The sequence below is a fragment of the Salmo trutta genome, chromosome 26 (assembly GCF_901001165.1).
Source record: "Salmo trutta chromosome 26, fSalTru1.1, whole genome shotgun sequence".
Taxonomy (NCBI): Eukaryota; Metazoa; Chordata; class Actinopteri; order Salmoniformes; family Salmonidae; genus Salmo; species Salmo trutta.
Genome location: NC_042982.1, coordinates 27,792,043 through 27,814,589, shown reverse-complemented (window position 1 = coordinate 27,814,589; position 22,547 = coordinate 27,792,043). Strand labels below are relative to the sequence as shown.

General features: G+C 45.7%; 1 protein-coding gene across 1 annotated transcript in view; it reads left to right on the top strand.

Moving 5' to 3' along the window:
- The window catches only part of LOC115163574 (unconventional myosin-XVIIIa-like), a 176,906-nt gene that overhangs the window by 111,981 nt on the left and 42,378 nt on the right, over positions 1–22,547 (top strand). Inside the window, 7 exon segments of the mRNA XM_029715568.1 lie at positions 10,033–10,176; positions 12,092–12,181; positions 12,410–12,529; positions 13,023–13,134; positions 14,879–15,006; positions 16,086–16,240; positions 19,074–19,197. Of these exon segments, the coding sequence (XP_029571428.1) occupies positions 10,033–10,176; positions 12,092–12,181; positions 12,410–12,529; positions 13,023–13,134; positions 14,879–15,006; positions 16,086–16,240; positions 19,074–19,197 (873 nt within the window).

The window sequence follows — 22,547 nt, the reverse complement described above, 5'->3', positions numbered from 1 at the left end:
TAGGCCTAGTATATTTATTTCTCAAATGACCTAATATTAAGCACATTGCTTATATTTACAACGGGAGTATAGCCTACCAGTCTGGCATGAAAATAAACCACGGGGAAAAGTGTCCTTCATTCACTATTTAAGTGCATAGATGACATGTATTTTTCCCCTGCCCCTGTTTCGATACAGGTGCATGATAATGGTCCATTCTAAATCAAAACAAATGTCACATATATATTATTTAGTATATGTAAAGACAAGATTAAATCAAGAATAGTCTGATGGGTGACATTAGCCGATCACTTGTGAATGATATATTATCACTTGTGAATGATGCCGAGCATAAGAAACAATGCCTTTTTGTTGTTGACTTGTTCGAATCATAGTCGCACACCTCACGTAGCCTATATGTTTTAATAAGGTTTGTATCACAACTAAAGTGGCCCAAAAGCAAAAAATGTACAAGGGGTATAGAGCCTAACTATATAAGCAGCGTGTGAGTTTCACGTTTGAGGAAGATCATTTTCCTACTACCATGTACGCATTGCTGCACTTCTAATGTGAAGAAATAGCCTAATAGTTTATCAACATTTTAAGCTAAACGTTCTGATCTGTTGCGTTAGCCACAATGCATATAAAAGGTTTGTATTAATTTGGGATCTATCGCATCCCACAACTGTCCCAGACGGTTTGGAATATTTATTTATTGCACAGAATAGAATAGGTTGACTTTTGTGCTGTGGGGGATAGTAGATTGACATAGGCTAGTGCTTTTGCTGTTCGTTAGGCCTACTCATCTTGTTGGCTGACGGAAAAATATCTGATATATTCACCTCGGAATTGTATAAGGATGCGCACATCTCCGATGTGTCTGTCTTAACTTGTAGCCTGTGAGAAAGACCCGATCACGTGACGGAGAGCCATGTGAGTCTGAGACGCTTCGGATTGCGCAGCACACTCAGGGAGAAGTGCAAAACGCAGTACTCCGGTCCGCAAAAGGCATGGATTTTTTAGGGTGCATTACGGCCACAAAGGGGATGTCGGCGTGAAATTCGAGGCATTATCAAGTGCTTGTCTAATTGTGAATGAGAGACTATTGAAGTGTGTACGCGCAAAAAACAAAGCAGAGCTCATGCCTTTCAAGCAACTTTTTTCAAATCATCATTAGTCGCATCATGCAGCCTTAGAATGTATTAAAATCAAAACATATAGCCCAACGTTTGTAGAACAACTGAAGTTACATTTATAACTCTACATTAAGCATATAGGAATACCTATTTCTTTATTAACGGCTAAATACAGGTTAGCTGCATGTGCTCACTCCCTCATCGTTTGGAGAAAATATTAATATTTTATTCAGCTTTGTTCAATTGTATTCTTCATACAATAAAATAATATAAAAATAATGCCACAGAATTATAAGCACATCTTGTCTGCTAAATGAACTAGTGTAGCCCACAGCCATTTGGCATAGCCACATCAGCCGCTGTACCCTGCCTTTCCCAACAATCTTTCTGTCAAGCATGTTCTTGGTGGCTGGCACAGTGGAGTGGTGGGGGCAACTGGAGGGGGTAAACAGGGAGACTGGTCTTTCTACAGGGTGTGATTATTACTGTAGACGCCTGTCATAATCCCTGCTCCAATCATGAGGGGGAGGTCTGGGACTGGAGACAGGCAGGGGCAGGGCTGTGTGGGTATGTGTGTGTGTGTGTGTGTGTTTGGCGGATGACAACAGTCCACCCTGCATGCGCCACCACACCAGAGTGATCAAGACGACCAGGAATATAACACCCTCCACTGAGTGACTGGATCCACTGGTGGGGATCTGTTCAGTTCTGTGTGTTGTCCTGTCGTGTGTGTGTGTGTGTGCGCGCACACGTGTGTTTGTGTGTGTGCTTGTCTGTGTGTGTGTTGTTTCTGTGTTTGTCTGAGTGTGTGAGAGAGAGACAGTGGTTAGCATGTGTGAACTAACATAGACCTGTGAATGAGTATGCAATGTGTACGTGTGTGGCAGTAGCCTACATGTGAGTCTTGGATTGTCCATGTGTGTTTGGAGTGATTGGGATTCGACCACAGTGTCTTCCCTGCCATCCCCATCTCTGGTAGTTCTTGGGCTCAAGGTTGCTGTCTGTAAATTGCTTTTCAAGGACAGTGGGCTTATCTTCATTGCTCTGCCTCCTGTGAAGGAGTCCTGCCTGTTTCATTTGATTGCTGCCTCTCTTTGTAAGTTTACCCTGATTGTTTGTTTTGATTTAGGAATAGGATATTGATAGTTTGCATTGTTGGAGACGTGTTTAGTTGTAGTTGTAAACATCTCCATTATGAGTGACTGTCATTCCTCACAGTGTGGCTGGCTGAGGGTCAGTCTGGACTGGAGAGTGTTGTGTAATGCTGGGAGGTAGAGGTCTTCATGGGTTCAAAAAGTTGGACCTGTTCCGAAATGGACCTGGGGCTTTCACACCCTGACCCGATATGCTTAAATATTTTTTTTTAAATATAGAGACCCCTTCCGGACAGACCCGAGGACAACTAGACCCGTTCCATATAGACCTGGTCTGGATCCGAGTGAGGGAAGCAGCATAAAAGCCCTTTATTTAAGCTACTTTATTAACCGGAGCTGATAAAATGCGAGAGGAGGGGGGGAAAGAGAGTAGCCGCTCTAGCAGGCGGGGAGGAGGGAGGGAAAGAGAGTAGCCGCTCTAGCAGGCGGGGATGAGGGAGGGAAAGAGAGTAGCCGCTCCAGCAGGCGGGGATGAGGGAGGGAAAGAGAGTAGCCACTCTAGTAGGCGGGGAGGAGGGAGGGAAAGAGAGTAGCCGCTCTAGCAGGCGGGGAGGAGGGAGGGAAAGAGAGTAGCCGCTCTAGCAGGCGGGGAGGAGGGAGGGAAAGAGAGTAGCCGCTCTAGCAGGCGGGGAGGAGGGAGGGAAAGAGAGTAGCCGCTCTAGCAGGCGGGGAGGAGGGAGGGAAAGAGAGTAGCCTCTCTAGCAGGCGGGGAGGAGGGAGGGAAAGAGAGTAGCCGCTCCAGCAGGCGGGGAGGAGGGAGGGAAAGAGAGTAGCCGCTCTAGCAGGCGGGGAGGAGGGAGGGAAAGAGAGTAGCCTCTCTAGCAGGCGGGGAGGAGGGAGGGAAAGAGAGTAGCCTCTCTAGCAGGCGGGGAGGAGGGAGGGAAAGAGAGTAGCCGCTCAAGCAGGCGGGGAGGAGGGAGGGAAAGAGAGTAGCCGCTCTAGCAGGCGGGGAGGAGGGAGGGAAAGAGAGTAGCCGCTCTAGCAGGCGGGGAGGAGGGAGGGAAAGAGAGTAGCCGCTCTAGCAGGCGGGGAGGAGGGAGGGAAAGAGAGTAGCCTCTCTAGCAGGCGGGGAGGAGGGAGGGAAAGAGAGTAGCCGCTCTAGCAGGCGGGGAGGAGGGAGGGAAAGAGAGTAGCCTCTCTAGCAGGCGGGGAGGAGGGAGGGAAAGAGAGTAGCCGCTCTAGCAGGCGGGGAGGAGGGAGGGAAAGAGAGTAGCCGCTCTAGCAGGCGGGGAGGAGGGAGGGAAAGAGAGACTGCAACCAAGCAAGCCGACTCGCGCTACGGTAGACCAATAGCTGCCATAGCTAGGTTATTTATCATCAAATATGATTACGAAGTACCTGTCTTGACTACATCAAACCGGGAGAAGCAAGTTAAGCTAGCTATGCTAATTGAGGCTGCAGTACATGTGCTTTCTCATCCTACAGTTACAAATAATAACAACTCCATTCAGAATATTAGGTAGCAGCCTACATGTTGGCTCATGGTCGTTGTAGCCTATCCTTCTTCTTTAACTTTTAATTACGTCATTTTAATTTCATCTTTCATTGATTAGATATCTTCTAACTTTTGCTACGCGGAGGCTCTATGACTGTAGCCTATTGCTGCTTTGATGACTTATGATTGGCCAACAACAAGCTACACGCGCCACGCTCCACTCTCCTGAAAAGCAAGTGCAGGAGGAAAATGGAAAAAAGTCTCTCTCTGCTGCAGCAGTCACGTTGAGATCTGTACGGGCCCTTCTGGACAAGTCCGAGACCGCTGACAATCATGTCAGATCTGACCCAGACTCTTTACATTATTTAGAATTCTGGATCCAGACCTGCTAAGGTCCCGGATTGGGTCTCGGGTATTCTTAGGTATTCAGATACAGGTGGATCCGTGAAGACCACTACTGCGAGGCCCAGGGGGCAGGAGGGGAATAATATCACAACTTATTGGCTCTAGAACACTTATCAGAAGGCTTTTGTGAGCCAAGGCTCTGCTTTACAATGTGTTTCTGTGTACAGTACAGTACCCTACCCTCCAGCAGTTATGAAAGGTAAAGTACAGGACCCTACCCTCCAGCAGTTATGAAAGGTAAAGTACAGGACCCTACCCTCCAGCAGTTATGAAAGGTAAAGTACAGGACCCTACCCTCTAGCAGTTATGAAAGGTAAAGTACAGGACCCTACCCTCTAGCAGTTATGAAAGGTAAAGTACAGGACCCTACCCTCTAGCAGTTATGAAAGGTAAAGTACAGGACCCTACCCTCCAGCAGTTATGAAAGGTAAAGTACACAACCCTACCCTCCAGCAGTTATGAAAGGTAAAGTACAGGGCCCTACCCTCTAGCAGTTATGAAAGGTAAAGTACAGGACCCTACCCTCCAGCAGTTATGAAAGGTAAAGTACAGGGCCCTACCCTCTAGCAGTTATGAAAGGTAAAGTACACAACCCTACCCTCCAGCAGTTATGAAAGGTAAAGTACAGGGCCCTACCCTCTAGCAGTTATGAAAGGTAAAGTACAGGACCCTACCCTCTAGCAGTTATGAAAGGTAAAGTACAGGACCCTACCCTCCAGCAGTTATGAAAGGTAAAGTACACAACCCTACCCTCCAGCAGTTATGAAAGGTAAAGTACACAACCCTACCCTCCAGCAGTTATGAAAGGTAAAGTACAGGGCCCTACCCTCTAGCAGTTATGAAAGGTAAAGTACAGGACCCTACCCTCCAGCAGTTATGAAAGGTAAAGTACACAACCCTACCCTCTAGCAGTTATGAAAGGTAAAGTACAGGACCCTACCCTCCAGCAGTTATGAAAGGTAAAGTACAGGACCCTACCCTCTAGCAGTTATGAAAGGTAAAGTACAGGACCCTACCCTCTAGCAGTTATGAAAGGTAAAGTACAGGACCCTACCCTCCAGCAGTTATGAAAGGTAAAGTACAGGACCCTACCCTCCAGCAGTTATGAAAGGTAAAGTACACAACCCTACCCTCCAGCAGTTATGAAAGGTAAAGTACAGGACCCTACCCTCCGGCAGTTATGAAAAGTAAAGTACAGGACCCTACCCTCCAGCAGTTATGAAAGGTAAAGTACAGGACCCTACCCTCTAGCAGTTATGAAAGGTAAAGTACACAACCCTACCCTCCCGCAGTTATGAAAGGTAAAGTACAGGACCCTACCCTCTAGCAGTTATGAAAGGTAAAGTACAGGACCCTACCCTCTAGCAGTTATGAAAGGTAAAGTACAGGACCCTACCCTCTAGCAGTTATGAAAGGTAAAGTACAGGACCTTACCCTCTAGCAGTTATGAAAGGTAAAGTACAGGACCCTACCCTCCGGCAGTTATGAAAGGTAAAGTACAGGGCCCTACCCTCCAGCAGTTATGAAAGGTAAAGTACAGCACCCTACCCTCTAGCAGTTCTGAAAGGTAAAGTACAGGACCCTACCATCCAGCAGTTATGAAAGGTAAAGTACAGGGCCCTACCCTCTAGCAGTTATGAAAGGTAAAGTACAGGACCCTACCCTCTAGCAGTTATGAAAGGTAAAGTACAGGACCCTACCCTCCAGCAGTTATGAAAGGTAAAGTACAGGACCCTACTCTCTAGCAGTTATGAAAGGTGAAGTACAGGACCCTACCCATTAGCAGTTATGAAAGGTAAAGTACAGGACCCTACCCTCTAGCAGTTATGAAAGGTAAAGTACAGGACCCTACCCTCTAGCAGCTATGAAAGGTAAAGTACAGGACCCTACCCTCTAGCAGTTATGAAAGGTAAAGTACAGGACCCTACCCTCCAGCAGTTATGAAAGGTAAAGTACAGGGCCCTACCCTCTAGCAATTATGAAAGGTAAAGTACAGGACCCTACCCTCCAGCAGTTATGAAAGGTAAAGTACACAACCCTACCCTCCAGCAGTTATGAAAGGTAAAGTACAGGACCCTACCCTCCGGCAGTTATGAAAAGTAAAGTACAGGACCCTACCCTCCAGCAGTTATGAAAGGTAAAGTACAGGACCCTACCCTCCGGCAGTTATGAAAGGTAAAGTACAGGGCCCTACCCTCCAGCAGTTATGAAAGGTAAAGTACAGGGCCCTACCCTCCAGCAGTTATGAAAGGTAAAGTACACAACCCTACCCTCCAGCAGTTATGAAAGGTAAAGCACAGGACCCTACCCTCTAGCAGTTATGAAAGGTAAAGTACACAACCCTACCCTCTAGCAGTTATGAAAGGTAAAGTACAGGACCCTACCTTCCAGCAGTTATGAAACGTAAAGTACAGGACCCTACCCTCCAGCAGTTATGAAAGGTAAAGTACAGGACCCTACCCTCTAGCAGTTATGAAAGGTAAAGTACAGGACCCTACCCTCTAGCAGTTCTGAAAGGTAAAGTACAGGACCCTACCCTCTAGCAGTTATGAAAGGTAAAGTACAGGACCCTACCCTCCAGCAGTTATGAAAGGTAAAGTACAGGACCCTACCCTCTAGCAGTTATGAAAGGTAAAGTACAGGACCCTACCCTCTAGCAGTTATGAAAGGTAAAGTACAGGACCCTACCTTCCGGCAGTTATGAAAGGTAAAGTATAGGACCCTACCCTCTAGCAATTATGAAAGGTACATTACCAGTCAAAAGTTTGGACACAATTACTCATACAAGGGTTTTTCATTATTTTCTACTTTGTAGAATAATAGTGAAGACATCAAAACTATGAAATAACACATGGAATAATTTAGTAACCAAAAAAGTGTTAAACAAAACTTATATTTGAGATTCTTCAAAGTAGCCACCCTTTGCCTTGATTGACAGCTTTGCACTCTCTTGGCATTCTCTCAACCAGCTTCATGAGGTAGTCACCTGGAATGCATTTCAATTAACAGGTGTGCCTTGTTAAAAGTTAATTTGTGTAATTTCTTTCCTTCTTAATGTATTCGAGCCAATCAGTTGAGTTGTGACAAGGTAGGGCTGTTATACAGAAAGTAGCCCTATTTGGTAAAAGACCAAGTCCATATTATGGCAAGAACAGTCGACAGTCCATCATTTCTTTAAGACATGAAGGTCAGTCAATATGGAACATTCAAGAACTTTGAAAGTTTCTTCAAGTGCAGTTGCAAAAACCCTCAAGCGCTATGATGAAACTGGCTCTCATGAGGACCACCACAGGAAAGGAAGACCCAGAGTTACCTCTGCTACAGAGGATAAGTTCATTAGAGTTAACTACACCTCAGATTGCAGCCCAAATAAATGCTTCACAGAGTTCAAGTATCAGACACATCTCAGCATCAACTGTTCAGAGGAGACTGCGTGAATCAGACCTTCATGGTCGAATTACTGCAAAGAAACCACCACTAAAAGACACCAATAAGAAGAGACTTGCTTGGGCTAAGAAACACGAGCAATAGACCAGTGGAAAGCTGTCCTTTGGTCTGATGAGTCCAAATTTGCGATTTTTGGTTCCAACCGCCGTGTCTTTGTGAGACGCAGAGTAGTTGAACGGATGATCTCCGCATGTGTGGTTCCCACTGTGAAGCATGGAGGAGGTGTGATGGTGTGGGGGTGCATTGCTGGTGACACTGTCTGTGATTTATTTAGAATTCAAGGCACACTTAACCAGCATGGCTACCACAGCATTCTGCAGCAATATGACATCCAATCTGGTTTGCGCTTAGTGGGACTATCATTTGTTTTTCAACAGGACAATGACCCAACACACCTCCAGGCTGTGTAAGGGCTATCACCCAATCTCAACCTAGTTTGGGATGAGTTGGACCTCAGAGTGAAGGAAAAGCAGCCAATAAGTGCTCAGAATATGTGGGTACTCCTTCAAGACTGTTGGAAAAGCATTCCAGGTGAAACTGGTTGAGAGAATTCCAAGAGTGTACAAAGATTCCATATGTGCTATTTCATAGTTTTGATGTCTTCACTATTATTCTACATTATAGAAAATAGTACAAATTTAAGAAAAACCCTTGAATGAGTAGGTGTGTCCAAATTTTTGACTGGTTACAATAAGGTTTAGTTCAATGTGTTTTAATTTGATCATCTGATTCTCAGGAAGTTGAGACAAAAATAGTAAGTTGAATATTGTTTAATTTAAAGTTGAACTCAACGATTAAGTATCTATTTACACACACAATGAAGACTTTGCACCATTCCAGCTAAGAAGCCAAGGCATGTTTAAGAGGAAAATGTGTGTTGAGGAGAGTGGTACTGGTGAATATCTGAGGCTTGTGTTGTATCGAGGTAAGCTGGTTTGATATTTACAGGAAAATGTTCTCCAGCATTGAACAGCTAAGCATGCAGACTCACATTTGATTACAAAGCAGTGCAGGGTGTTACACTTGAACTTTTGGCCTATATTTCTCAGACACAAGACATGACTATGCAAGTGTTGACTTCCTCGTCTGAACACTGACATCCCCTCTACCAATAAATATATATTAGTTTGTTTCTCTCTCTGTCTGTTTGATTGCTCCGGGGGCCTCCCCACACCTTGAAGTCTTCCCAGCCTGAGCCAAACCCTCACTGGGATTTTGTTCTCAAAGCGCTTTGAGGGAGAAAGAGAGGGAGAGTAAGAGGCGGAGAAAGCGTGAGAGAAAAGAGCGAGGGAAAGAGTGACGCTGCTCGGAAACGGTGCTTCACCATGGGGGAATAGATGAATAGAAGGGATCCGGCATGGTGTTTGAAGCCCACAGCCTGCTCTCTCTTTGACATTTTGGGGAATGAACTAGCGGCGGTATGGCGAAGCAGAGCATGGGGGATTCCTCCGTCAGCCAGTCGGCCCATAGTGTGTCTAATTAAATCGTTGCCTTAAGACAAAGCTTCTTCCCCGACTGGGAACAGGTGTGTGTCAGTGCATGCATCCGTTACATCTATGGCCCTGTGTGCTCAGCAAAGTTCATGTAGCTGCACAGACACTGAAAAGGAACTCTGTAAAGGGGAGCCAGAAGGCCGAGTAAAAAGGGACAGTGAGACAAAGAGAAAGGAATACATTCTGTTTCTGTGTCTCTCTAAGACCATCAATACCTGTTTGACACAGACAGATCCTCCTTCTAAACAAAGGCTGCACGATCTTAGTCTAAATCCCTCTAGTGGTGTAGATGAGCTCTCTGTATGGCTGAAGAACAGAAAGATCAACACTGACATTTTCAATGGGACCCCCCCCCCCCCCTTATTGAGTCTACACAGGATTTGTTAAACTTGTTTAGGTCTAAGCATGACAAACACATTTTAGGGGGCATAACCTGCATGCCTGTTCAGTCAGTGACCAGGATGGCTAAGCAGCATTTAGGTGCTCTCATGGCGTGACAAATACGTATCGTGTTCTGTCATGGCAACCCCATTGGATGCGGTTGCATTGTGGTGCTCTAATTGTGTTGCCAGATAATGGGTGGTTTATTGGAGATGCCCATGTAGCGGGAGCATGTAGCTCCTCCTAATGCCTTTTTAACAGGCTGCCAAAGTGGTATTGATGTTTGATTTGAATTCTCTGAAGAGCTCTGTCTCAGCTCTTAAACCCAGAAGACCTTTGGATTGTCTTGATTCTAGCTCGCCCAAATTGTCACACTTGATGCAAGTGCCTGTTAACGTGCCAGTAGACAATGACCCTAAGCAATGGCATTTTTTTTTTCTTTATCAAAAGTTACATATTTGATACTTATTTTTGATACATATTGATATCCATGTCAAAGAACTTGAAGAATCCAACATGTTGGCAGACAACTGCAGACAAACACCCACACACACACAGGTTCCTTCGTTGTAAGTCCCTCTGCTCCTCTGCGTGCGTTTCAGATCCAGGACCTGGCTATCCGCTGTATCCAGAAGAACATCAAGAAGAACAAGGGCGTGAAGGGCTGGCCCTGGTGGAAGGTGTTCACCACAGTACGCCCCCTTATAGAGGTCCAGCTCACAGAGGAGCAGATACGTGGCAAAGACGTGAGTACACAAACTATACACACCTTCCATCTACTGTTGATCAGAGGTGTAATCATTACTCCCAACAGGGATGTAAACTAGCGTTTATATTGGGCAGCTTCAGCAAACAGGGATGGACCTAACTTAATCTGTCCAATAGAAATGCTAGTTTTCATTGCAAAACTGAATATTTTGCAACTGTTTGGAGTAATGATTACACCCCTGCATTTGATTCCCTCCCCCTGCTTTGTAGACTATACAGATTTAGCTCCCTCTAATACTGTAATACGGTGAGGGAAAAAAGTATTTGATCCCCTGCTGATTTTGTACGTTTGCTCACTGACAAGATCAGTCTATAATTTTAATGGTAGGTTTATTTGAACAGTGAGAGACAGAATAACAACAACAAAATCCAGAAAAACGCATGTCAAAAATGTTATAAAATTATTTGCATTTTAATGAGGGAAATAAGTATTTGACCCCTCTGAAAAACATGACTTAGTACTTGGTGGCAAAACCCTTGTTGGCAATCACAGAGGTCAGATGTTTCTTGTAGTTGGCCACCAGGTTTTCACACATCTCAGAAGGGATTTTGTCCCACTCCTCTTTGTAGATCTTCTCCAAGTCATTAAGGTTTCGAGGCTGACGTTTGGCAACTCGAACCTTCAGCTCCCTCCACAGATTTTCTATAGGATTAAGGTCTGGAGACTGGCTAGGCCACTCCAGGACCTTAATGTGTTTCTTCTTGAGCCACTCCTTTGTTGCCTTGGCCGTGTGTTTTGGGTCATTGTCATGCTGAATACCCATCCACGACCCATTTTCAATGTCCTGGCTGAGGGAAGGTTGTTCTCACCCAAGATTTGGCGGTACATGGCCCCGTCCATCGTCCCTTTGATGCGGTGTAGTTGTCCTGTCCCCTTAGCAGAAAAACATCCCCAAAGCATAATGTTTCCACCTCCATGTTTGACGGTGGTGATGGTGGTCTTGGGGTCATAGGCAGCATTCCTCCTCCTCCAAACACGGCGTGTTGAGTTGATGCCAAAGAGCTCCATTTTGGTCTCATCTGACCACAACACTTTCACCCAGTTGTCCTCTGAATCATTCAGATGTTCATTGGCAAACTTCCGACGGGCATGTATATGTGCTTTCTTGAGCAGGGGGACCTTGCGGGCGCTGCAGGATTTCAGTCCTTCACGGCGTAGTGTGTTACCAATTGTTTTCTTGGTGACTATGGTCCCAGCTGCCTTGAGATCATTGACAAGATCCTCCCGTGTAGTTCTGGGCTGATTCCTCACCGTTCTCATGATCATTGCAACTCCACGAAGTGAGATCTTGCATGGAGCCCCAGGCCGAGGGAGATTGACAGTTCTTTTGTTTTTTCCATTTGCGAATAATTACACCATCTGTTGTCACCTTCTCACCAAGCTGCTTGGCGATGGTCTTGTAGCCCATTCCAGCCTTGTGTAGGTCTACAATCTTGTCCCTGACATCCTTGGAGAGCTCTTTGGTCTTGGCCATGGTGGAGAGTTTGGAATCTGATTGATTGATTGCTTCTGTGTACAGGTGTCTTTTTTACAGGTAACGAACTGAGATTAGGAGCACTCCCTTTTAGAGTGTGCTCCTAATCTCAGCTCGTTACCTGTTTTCAAGACACCTGGGATCCAGAAATCTTTCTGATTGAGAGGGGGTCAAATACTTATTTCCCTCATTAAAATGCAAATCAATTTATACTATTTTTTACATGCGTTTTTCTGGATTTTGTTGTTGTTATTCTGTCTCTCACTGTTCAAATAAACCTACCATTAAAATTATAGACTGATCATTTCTTTGTCAGTGGGCAAACGTACAAAATCAGCAGGGGATCAAATACTTTTTTCCCTCACTGTACGTGTTCTCTCTTCCCCCTCCCTCTCTCGTTCTGTCTATCTGTTCCCAGGAGGAGATCCAGCAGCTGAAAGGGAGGCTGGAGAAGGTGGAGAAGGAGAGGAACGAGCTGAGACTCAACAGTGACCGCTTGGAGAGCCGGGTACACATACACACATACACACACACACACACACACACACACACACACACACACACTGCGCTGCAGACTAATAATAGAAGACATTGTACCAGCAGCTCTGTCTGTATAAATAAAGGATGAACAGATGAAGGTTGTAAGTATGTCATGAAGTTGAACTGTATTGCACTATATGCATAAGACCGGGTGCATGTGTAACCCTCTTGCTAATTGCGATTGTGTGTATGCCAGATCACAGAGCTGTCGTCGGAGCTGGCAGACGAAAGGAACACAGGAGAGTCGGCCTCTCAGCTGCTGGAGTCTGAGACCTCAGAGAGACTGAAACTGGAGAAAGACATGAAGGACCTGCAGGTAAAGACTGCCAAGGAGAAATTAGACATCCTTAACTGTTGTAGGATGTACACAATGATTTAATTCAACCCATTATTTGAACCAGATTGGTAAATGGAAAACCGATTCTGATTTGCAATGACGACCTTGCCAGTTCTGTTGGCTGAAACGTAATGGTGTAATCAGATTGTTGACCCTGCCTTCCCCAGCCTTTAGTTTTCTATTTGACATTTGACATGATGGTTTTTTTCCGGGTGTTCCAACTAGCTGGGATAGATTTTTCCACTGACTGTTCAGATTGCACATGCTGATGGGCTGGGCTGGGCTGGGTACAAATTACCTCGCTTCTAGAAATGAGCGATTGTGTCATTTAGAGGATGTGTGTGTGTGAGAGCAATGAGCGTTTGTGTGTGCACGTGCAAGTGCAATGTGAGGCCTATCTGTCAGTATTTCTATCTCTGTCTTGGAATAATGTGTTTGTGTATTAATGCATGGCCTGTGGTTCTCTCTCCAGACTAAGTTTGACTCGATGAAGAAGTCTATGGACTCTATGGAGATGGAGGTGATGGAGACCAGACTCCTCAGAGCCTCCGAGCTCAACGGAGAGATGGACGACGACGACACAGGTCAGCGGCACACACACACGCTTGTTTTACTATCCTTGTGGGGACCAAAACCTTTATTTCCATTCAAAATCCTATTTTCCCTAACCCTAAACATAACCCTTAACCTAACCTTAACTCCAAACCCTTAAAACTAAACCTAACCCCTAAATCTAACCCCTAACCCAACCTTAATGCTAACCCTAATTGTAACCATAAACCTAACCCCTAAGCCTAAAATAGCCTTTTTGCTTGTGGGGACTGGCAAAATGACCCCACTTGTCTGAATTTTCCTTGTTGTACTATCCTTGTGAGGACTTCTGAGTCCTCACAAGGATAATAAAACCAAACCACACACACACACTGTTGCCATGGTGACAACTTAGCACCATGAAAACCAGCACACAAAGGTAGACCCCAAGATCAGGATGGAAGTAGGCTGTTTCTGGTTGGTGGAATCCAGCTGACCACCCTGTAGTCTGAAGTGGCTGCCTGAAATCAATGAGGAGACAAAAGGTTTATAAGACATGGCGTAGAAATGGATTATAAAAGACAGCAGGGGTCCTCAAATTATATTCGACTGCATGCCGAACAGACTTCCAGCTAGACTGGCTATTCTGAATGTAGAATAGATTTTGTCTCAGTGTTTTGTTTGTAAGTTTCAACACCCCACATTTTAAGTGGAATAGACAACCCTGTTTAAGAGACACTACATGATTTAAAGTATATGTGGACACCTGCTCGTCGAACATCTCATTCTAAAATCATGGGAATTAATATGGAGTTGGTCCCCCTTTGCTACTATAACAGCCTCCACTCTTCTGGGAAGGCTTTCCACTAGATGTTGGAACATTGCTGGCATTCCTGGCATCCGCCAAACCCAGATTCATTTGTCGGACTGCCAGATGGTGAAGCGTGATTAATCACTCTAGAGAAAGCGTTTTCTCTGCTCCAGAGTCCAATGGCGGCGAGCTTTACACCACTCCAGCCAATGCTTGGCATTGCACATGGTGATCTTAGGCTTGTGTGCGGCTGCTCGGCCATGGAAACCCATTTCATGAAGCTCCCAACTAGCAGTTCTTGTGCTGATGTTGCTTCCAGAGGCAGTTTGGAACTCGTTACTGAGTGTTGCAACCGAGGACAGACTAGTTTTACTCACTTCAGCAATCGGCGGTCCAGTTCTGTGAGCTTGTGTGGCTGTATGACCGTGCCACGTTGAAAGTCACTGAGCTCTTCAGTACGGCCATTCTACTGCCAATGTTTGTCTATGGAGATTGCATGGCAGTGTGCTCGATTTTATACACCTTTCAGCAACGGGTGTGGCTGAAGTAGCCGAATCCACTCATTTGAAGGGGTGTCCACATATTTTAGTACATACTGTACATGTACAGGTCATAACAGTACTGTACCGACTCTAATATGGCTTCAATATAGCTTGATACATTACCTCCTGACTAATGCAAACCCCTTCCATGGTCAAACAGACTCCCTTTCAAACTAGCTATTCAATTTCAACTTAGTTCTATTTGAAGACATATTGAATGCAGTGGAGGCTGCTGAGGGGAGGACGGCTCATAGTAATGGCTGGAACAGAATGGATGGAAACCATGTGTTTGATACCATTCTGCTCCAGCCATTACCACAAGCCCGTCCTTCCCAATTAAGATGACCACCAACCTCCTGTGATTGAATTGTGAACTGGTGTTGTTCTTGTAGTGCTGTCCATGACCTGTCTGCTAACTGTGCTGTATCATGTTGTGTCTGTTAGGGGGAGAGTGGAGACTGAAGTATGAGAGGGCCATCAGAGAGATCGAGTTCACCAAGAAGAGGCTCCAGCAGGAGTTTGATGACAAGCTGGAGATGGAGCAGCAAAACAAACGACAGCTGGAGAGGAGGGTAAGGCAGCGTAGGACACACACTTCTAACAGCTGGAGTGGAGGGTAAGGCAGCGTAGGACACACACTTCTAACAGCTGGAGAGGAGGGTAAGGCAGCGTAGGACACACACTTCTAACAGCTGGAGAGGAGGGTAAGGCAGCGTAGGACACACACACTTCTAACAGCTGGAGAGGAGGGTAAGGCAGCGTAGGACACACTTCTAACAGCTGGAGAGGAGGGTAAGGCAGCGTAGAACACACTTCTAACAGCTGGAGAGGAGGGTAAGGCAGCGTAGGACACACACTTCTAACAGCTGGAGAGGAGGGTAAGGCAGCGTAGGACACACACACTTCTGACAGCTGGAGAGGAGGGTAAGGCAGCGTAGGACACACACACTTCTGACAGCTGGAGAGGAGGGTAAGGCAGCGTAGGACACACACACTTCTGACAGCTGGAGAGGAGGGTAAGGCAGCGTAGGACACACACTTCTGACAGCTGGAGAGGAGGGTAAGGCAGCGTAGGACACACACTTCTGACAGCTGGAGAGGAGGGTAAGGCAGCGTAGGACACACACTTCTAACTCAACCGCCCCCTGCTTACACACACTTGCACGTTGGGATTTACACCTACCTCATTTACACACACACACAGGCTAAAATACTTATCTCATATCCTTCATTCCTTCCTGAGTTGTCAAGAAGTAGTTGACTACTGCTCTCGGTGGGTCTGTCTTTCTCTCTGTCTCTCCTTTTCTCTCACCTGCCCAGCAATCTGTCTGTCCCTGTCTTTGTCCATCTCTGTCTGGCTTTTCTTTCTCTGGCTTTTTCTCAGCCCCTATCTCTGTTTTTGACAACTCCTCTGAGCTTTCTCATAAAACGTCATATAAAGCTGTACACTCCCTGAGCGCTCACTCAGTGAGACGTAAAGGAGCAGTGAAGCAATAACTAGTCTTTTCTTTCTCTCACCTGGTCAGCCACTCAGACAGACAGCTTGACAGAAGCTAACAGACGCTTTGACCTATTTCATGCCTCTGCTTATTTTGAAAAAAGATTTTAAATGTTACAATCTCTCTCTCTATCTCCCTCCGTCCCCCTCCAGCTAAGTGACCTCCAGGCAGACAGTGAGGAGGTGCAGCGTACGGGCCAGCAGCTGAAGAAGAAGTGCCAGAGATTGACGGCTGAGCTACAGGACACCAAGCTACACCTGGAGGGCCAGCAGAGCCGCAACCACGACCTGGAGAAGAAACAGAGGAAGTGAGTTCAGTTCATACCGCACACACTCTGTAGGGCGACCAACACACATGTGCACACAGACCATAGAGATAGATAGAGGACTATAGTACTCAAAAGTCTGTTTTGAAGTAATCAACTGCGTGGGACTTCCAATGGGTTAACCTCCCTGGGCAAGGTGGGACGTTTGCGTCCCACCTAGTCAACAGCCAGTGGAATTGTGTGGCGCGAAATACAAAAACCTCATAAATGCTATAACTTCAATTTCTCAAACATATCACTATTTTACACCATTTTAAAGACAAATCTCTCGTTAATCAAACCACACTGTCCGATTTCAAAAAGGCTTTACAGCAAAAGCAAAACATTAGATTATGTCAGGAGAGTACCCTGCCAAAAATAATCACACTTTCAAAGCATGCATATATGTCACAAAAACCAAAACCACAGCTAAATGCAGCACTAACCTAACACTCCTAGGACATTATGTTAAACAATACATGCATGTTTTGTTCAATCAAGTTCATATTTATATCAAAAAACAGCTTTTTACATTAGCATGTGATGTTCAGAACTAGCATACCCACCAAACTTCCGGTGAATTTACTTAATTACTCACGATTAACGTTCACAAAATACATAACAATTATTTTAAGAACTATAGATACAGAACTCCTTTATGCAATCGCGGTGTCAGATTTTAAAATAGCTTTTCGGTGAAAGCACATTTTGCAATATTCTGAGTACATAGCCCGGCCATCACGGCTAGCTAATTTGACACCCACCAAGTTTGGCCCTCACCAAACTCAGATTTACTATAAGAAAAATTGGATTATCTTTGCTGTTCTTCATCAGAATGCACTCCCAGGCCTTCGACTTCAACCACAAATGTTGTTTTGGTTCGAAATAATCCATAGTTATATTGAAATAGCTCAGTTTTGTTCGTGCGTTGAGGTCAGTATCCGAAGGGTGACGCGCGGGTGCATTTCGTGACATAAAATTTCAAAATATTCCATTCCCGTACTTCGAAGCATGTCAAACGCTGTTTAAAATCAATTTTAATGCGATTTTTCTCGTAAAATAGCGATAATATTCCAACCGGGCGACGTTGTATTCGTTCAAAGAGAGAAAGAAAAACATGAAGTCCTCTCGTGCACACGCACTCCAGTGTCAGTGTTCCCTGCCTGACCACTCACAAAAACTCCTGCTTTTTTCGCCCAGAGACTGCAGAGCTCTCATTCCACTTTCTGGCACCTTCTGAGAGCCAATGGAAGCCTTAGAAAATGTCACGTTACAGCAGAGATGTTGTATTTTTGATAGAGATGCCCTAGAAGGACAACAAATTGTCAGACAGGGCACTTCCTGCATGGAATCTTCTCAGGTTTTGGCCTGCCATATGAGTTCTATTATACTCACAGACACCATTCAAACAGTTTTAGAAACTTTAGAGTGTTTTCTATACAAATATACTAATTATATGCATATTCTCGTTTCTGGGTAAGAGTAGTAACCAGTTTAAATCGGGTATGTTTTTTATCCGGCCGTGAAAATACTGCCCCCTAGCCCCAACAGGTTAAGAAAGGATAACATAATTCCATCCAGGTCATCAGGAGGGATCAGCCAATGAATTAAACTTGTGAGGAAACATTCCTTAACTGCAGATGGCAGTAAATCGCCGACGCTGGATTTATACCTGTTCAAACAACACACTCCAGGTGGCAGTATGCACCCTTTCAGTTTGTTTACCAACTCATAGAAGTAGAAGAAAAATAAAATGGTCTACTTCAAAATGGAGATGTCCTGAATGGCGCTGCCTGTGCTCTCCTAGACGTCATAATAGGACAGATGCAATATCTATCTAAGTCTATGATACAGACACACGCACCTACACACAGGTGTGCGTCACACACACACACACTCATACAGTACATTCAGATCTGCAACTACAACCTGATATTACTCATACACTCCCCCTCACTGTTACCTGAAGAAGAAACCGAGCTCACTAACTTAGATCTTCACTGTAACTTTAAATATTTTAAAGTCCTGGGTAAAACACCACAGTACTCAATCTCTCTCTCATCTGTCTCTCTCTGTCTCCCCCTCTCTCTTTCTCTTTCGCTTTCTTTCTTTGTTTCTTTCTCGCTCTTTGTGTGGTAATGGTTACTGAGTGATATCACACCGAAGCAGAGTAGGAGAGATATAATTAAGCAGTAATGCTCGAGGAGGTGTGACATATGGCCAATATACCACGGCTAAGGGCTGTTCTTAAGCATGACGCAAATTGGAGTGCCTGGATACAGCCCTTAGCCGTGGTATATTGGCCATATATCACAAACCCTGGAGGTGCCTTATTGCTATTAAACTGGTTACCAATGAAATTAGAACTGTAAAAAAAAAACATTTTTTTGCCATACCCATGGTATATGGTCTAATATTACACTGCTTTCAGCCAATCAGCATTCAGGGCTCGAAACACCCAGTTTATAATACAAATGAATCTAGGAGATCAGTAAAGTCTAGGAAACTTACTGGGATGCTGCAACCACACTGCAAATGTTTGGTGTGCGTATGTGTACACACTTGGCTTCCAGCCTGCTGACCAGAGACTTTTTCACCATGGACGTCTCCTGGAACTCAGGGGGGAGAAACATACACACACACAGACACACTGTGTGGTCTCTAAACTTGGCTGTGCTGGTTAGAGGCCCCTGCTGTCTAACCCCTTTAGTTCACTAAGTAAACAGAACGACAAACACTCCCCCCTGGCGAGTATGTTGTTCTATGTCGATAGGGGACTCACGACAGGGTGTGTGTCTAGCCAGACAGGGCATTAACATGACTGTGTGTGTGTCAGGTTTGACTCAGAGCAGAACCTGTCTCAGGAGGAGGTTCAGAGGGAGAAGAATATTAGAGAGATGCTGAGCAGAGAGAAGGACATGCTGACTGGAGAGGTGTTCAGCCTGCGACAGCAACTGCAGGTACTGTACTCTACTGGCCTACCACATCTCTGTGTGTGCCAAACATTTATTCAAATAGTATTTCAAGTCTTTCAAGTACTTTGAGCATTTGAGTCTTCCCGAAGTCTCAGGTGACTGGGGTTGCATTTTTGTGACTATTCTATTGGCTCCATGGCAAGCTCAATCAAGCACAGTTTTTGAATGAAAATGTTTTAAAAAATGATTGTGTGTGTATACACCTATAGGACATGGATATGTGTGTTTAGGATGTTGTCACACATAGTCCTCTTTAAATAAAACTGATCTCAGTCCTCTTTAAAGTGAACTCTGGGGTAAAATAACTCAGTTCTCTTTGTATTCTCACTGCCCTTGCCTTTTGATGAGGACTCAATTCTTTTGCCAGTTCACTTCACCTATTTTGTGGTCCGAGTCCTATTTGCATTCACATTGTTATGTTTAGAAAGAAACTGAAAGATTAGTGGAATCTGTGTGGGTAGCTGGACAGGTAGGATGACTGACAGTGAGGGTGAACAGGTGGTCACGGGTCAGGTGACAGAGAAATGGATGAGACTGAGGCAGGAATTCCTTTAACCATAAAGTGGTATATTTACTGAGTAGTCTGTGCTGCATAACAAAGGAAACAGAATAACGTGTATCCAATCAAATCCATCATCACAAAGATCTAATCATAACAATCATTCATTGTTAACATCATTTAGGGAATTCAACAATCCAGTTAATTAATAAGTCAATAGGAATCATCGGTGAGTAATTTAGGCTCGTAACTATCTATCATAAATCATGAAAGAATAATACAAACAGTGATCGGTTATTCAATCTATAAACACCATTAGTTGGATAACAGAGCCGATCAGTTCAACAAACAATTACTTTCTTATTTCACCCTTTCAAGTGTCTTCATGTGTACACGGAATTTCATTACATATTAACCATACCAATTACATAATTGGCCTATCATTGACCATTCACATTACACAAAATGTTTGAAGCGTGCGCTCCAAGCCGCGCTCCGCGATAATAACTCCAACAACAACTGATGGCCCACACTCCCGATCGCAACAGATAGTTCAGATGAAAGGTTAACAGAGTCGGTGTACTTACGTGGATTCATGGACGCACAGAACTTCTGGATTTGACAGAGTGAAGGAAGAGAAAGCAGCGCGATCAGGCGATAGTGATTTCCTCCTTTTATGGAGTGGAGATCTGTCGGACATTTCCACCTGACCTAATTAAAGCGCCCCTGGCCCAGCTGAGTAAGTGGCAATGAATTAAAGGATTATTCCACCAACTCCATGGGCTTTTTCTACAGCCACCCCGGAAATTGGTTAATTTCCACACTCCTCAAAAAAGGCTCATTGCTCCCCGTCCTCTGTCATCTCAGGGAGAGGAACTAGTCGGGCAACTGGCCGGATATATGTCCGGTTCTTTACCTGGATCTCCACCGATCTAACACGACCATCGGTCCCAGGCATGATCTTAGTGATACGGCCCACAGGCCAGGAGGCTCGAGGCAGCTGAGGGTCCACCATCATTACGACTTGGCCAGTTTCCAGGCTGGCCATTTCTCTCCGCCATTTCCCTCTGTGCTGTAGACTTGGTAGGTAATCCCGAATGAATCGGGCCCAGAAATGGTCAGCCAAGATCTGGCTGTGTCGCCACCGGCGCCTGCCAACGAGGTTGGTATCAGCATACATGGCTTGAGGAAGTGATGCATCTCGGCGTCCCATCAAGAGCATATTCGGTGTAACCGGATCGGGGTCAGCGACGTCTGCAGAGAGATATCCCAAGGGTTTGGAGTTCAGTATCCCTTCCACCTCTATCAGGACAGTCCGCAAGACAGTTTCCGTGACAGTTTGGTCCCCCAGTACGACTCGTAAGGCCGTCTTTACAGATTTGATCTCTCGCTCCCATGTTCCTCCAAAATGAGGAGCTCCTGGAGGGTTAAATTTGAATGAGATTTGTTGCTCCATCAGCTGATCCTGGAGGCTGGGTTCCATGGCTTGGAAGGCTTCCTCCAACCTGGCTTCTCCTGCCTTGAAGTTTGTACCTCTGTCAGCCAGGATCTCGTAGGGTTTCCCCCGTCGGGAGATAAACCGCCGTAGGGCCATAAGGAACGCTTCAGTATCCAAACTCTCCAGTAGGTCCAGGTGGACACATCTAGTGGTCAAACACTTGAATAGAATGCCCCAGCGCTTTTCCACTCGACGACCTAACTTGATCGTCAAGGGGCCAAAGCAATCCACTCCTGTTGACCAGAAGGGTGGTTTGAGGAGGCGCAAGCGAGCAGGAGGTAAATCTGCCATTTTGGGCACCGTGGCTCTGGCCCGCCATCTCTGACATTCCACACAGGCGTATTGGTGCTTACGAATGGCTCCTCGTCCTCCAAGTATCCAGTACTTCCGCCTCATCTCCCCATAGACTCTCTCTGGTCCTGGGTGGAGAAGCCTCTCATCATAACTCTTGATGAGGAGCCTGGTACTAGGGTGTCTGGAGTCAAGGATAATTGGGTGGATAGCGTCGGGATCCAAAACTTCTGCTTGGCGCAGCCTCCCTCCGACTCTGATCACTCCAAGGATTCGATCATATTCTGGGGCCAGAGAGAGAAGACGGCTGTCCTTAGCCACCTCCCTACCGGCTTTCAGAGCTTTTAGCTCCTCAGGGAAGCTAACTGCTTGTGCATGCTGGAGGAGTAGTGTCTCTGCCGCGAGGGAGGTGGGTATGGAAGCCACCCCATCTGAGGTCTGGTTTGTGGTGGTGATCAGATCCGGCAGGGTTTGGGATTGTGTCATGTCATGGAGAGCTGTTGTTGGTTCCATAGAGATGCTGTAGCATTGGGTGGACTTCCTTAACTCATGAGCTTCAGTTGGTTGCGGAGGGGCTGCACGCCTGGGGGCTGTCGGCCACTCGTTCTCTGGTTGGGACAAGAATGGTGGCCCCAAACTCCAGCGATGGGGTTGAGCCAGGTCCTTAAGTGTTTTACCACGAGTAACGTCATCAGCAGGATTGTTTACGCTGTCAACATACCTCCAGTCTTGGACTTCTGTTAGGTCTTGGATTTCCGCAATGCGAGTTCCGACGAACACCTTATACCTGCAGGACTCCGACTTGAGCCAGGTCAATACAGTAGTTGAATCACTCCAGTAAATGACCCTTTGGATTGGCAAGGTGAGCTCGGCTCGCAAGGTTGATGCCAACTGGGCTCCGGAAAGGGCAGCACTGAGTTCCAGCCTAGGCATTGACAACTGCTTCTTGGGTGCGACCCTGGACCTGGCCATGACAAAGGATACATGGATGTGGCCTGCCTTATCCTCCACTCTTAGATAGGAAACCGCCCCATAAGCTCGCTCTGA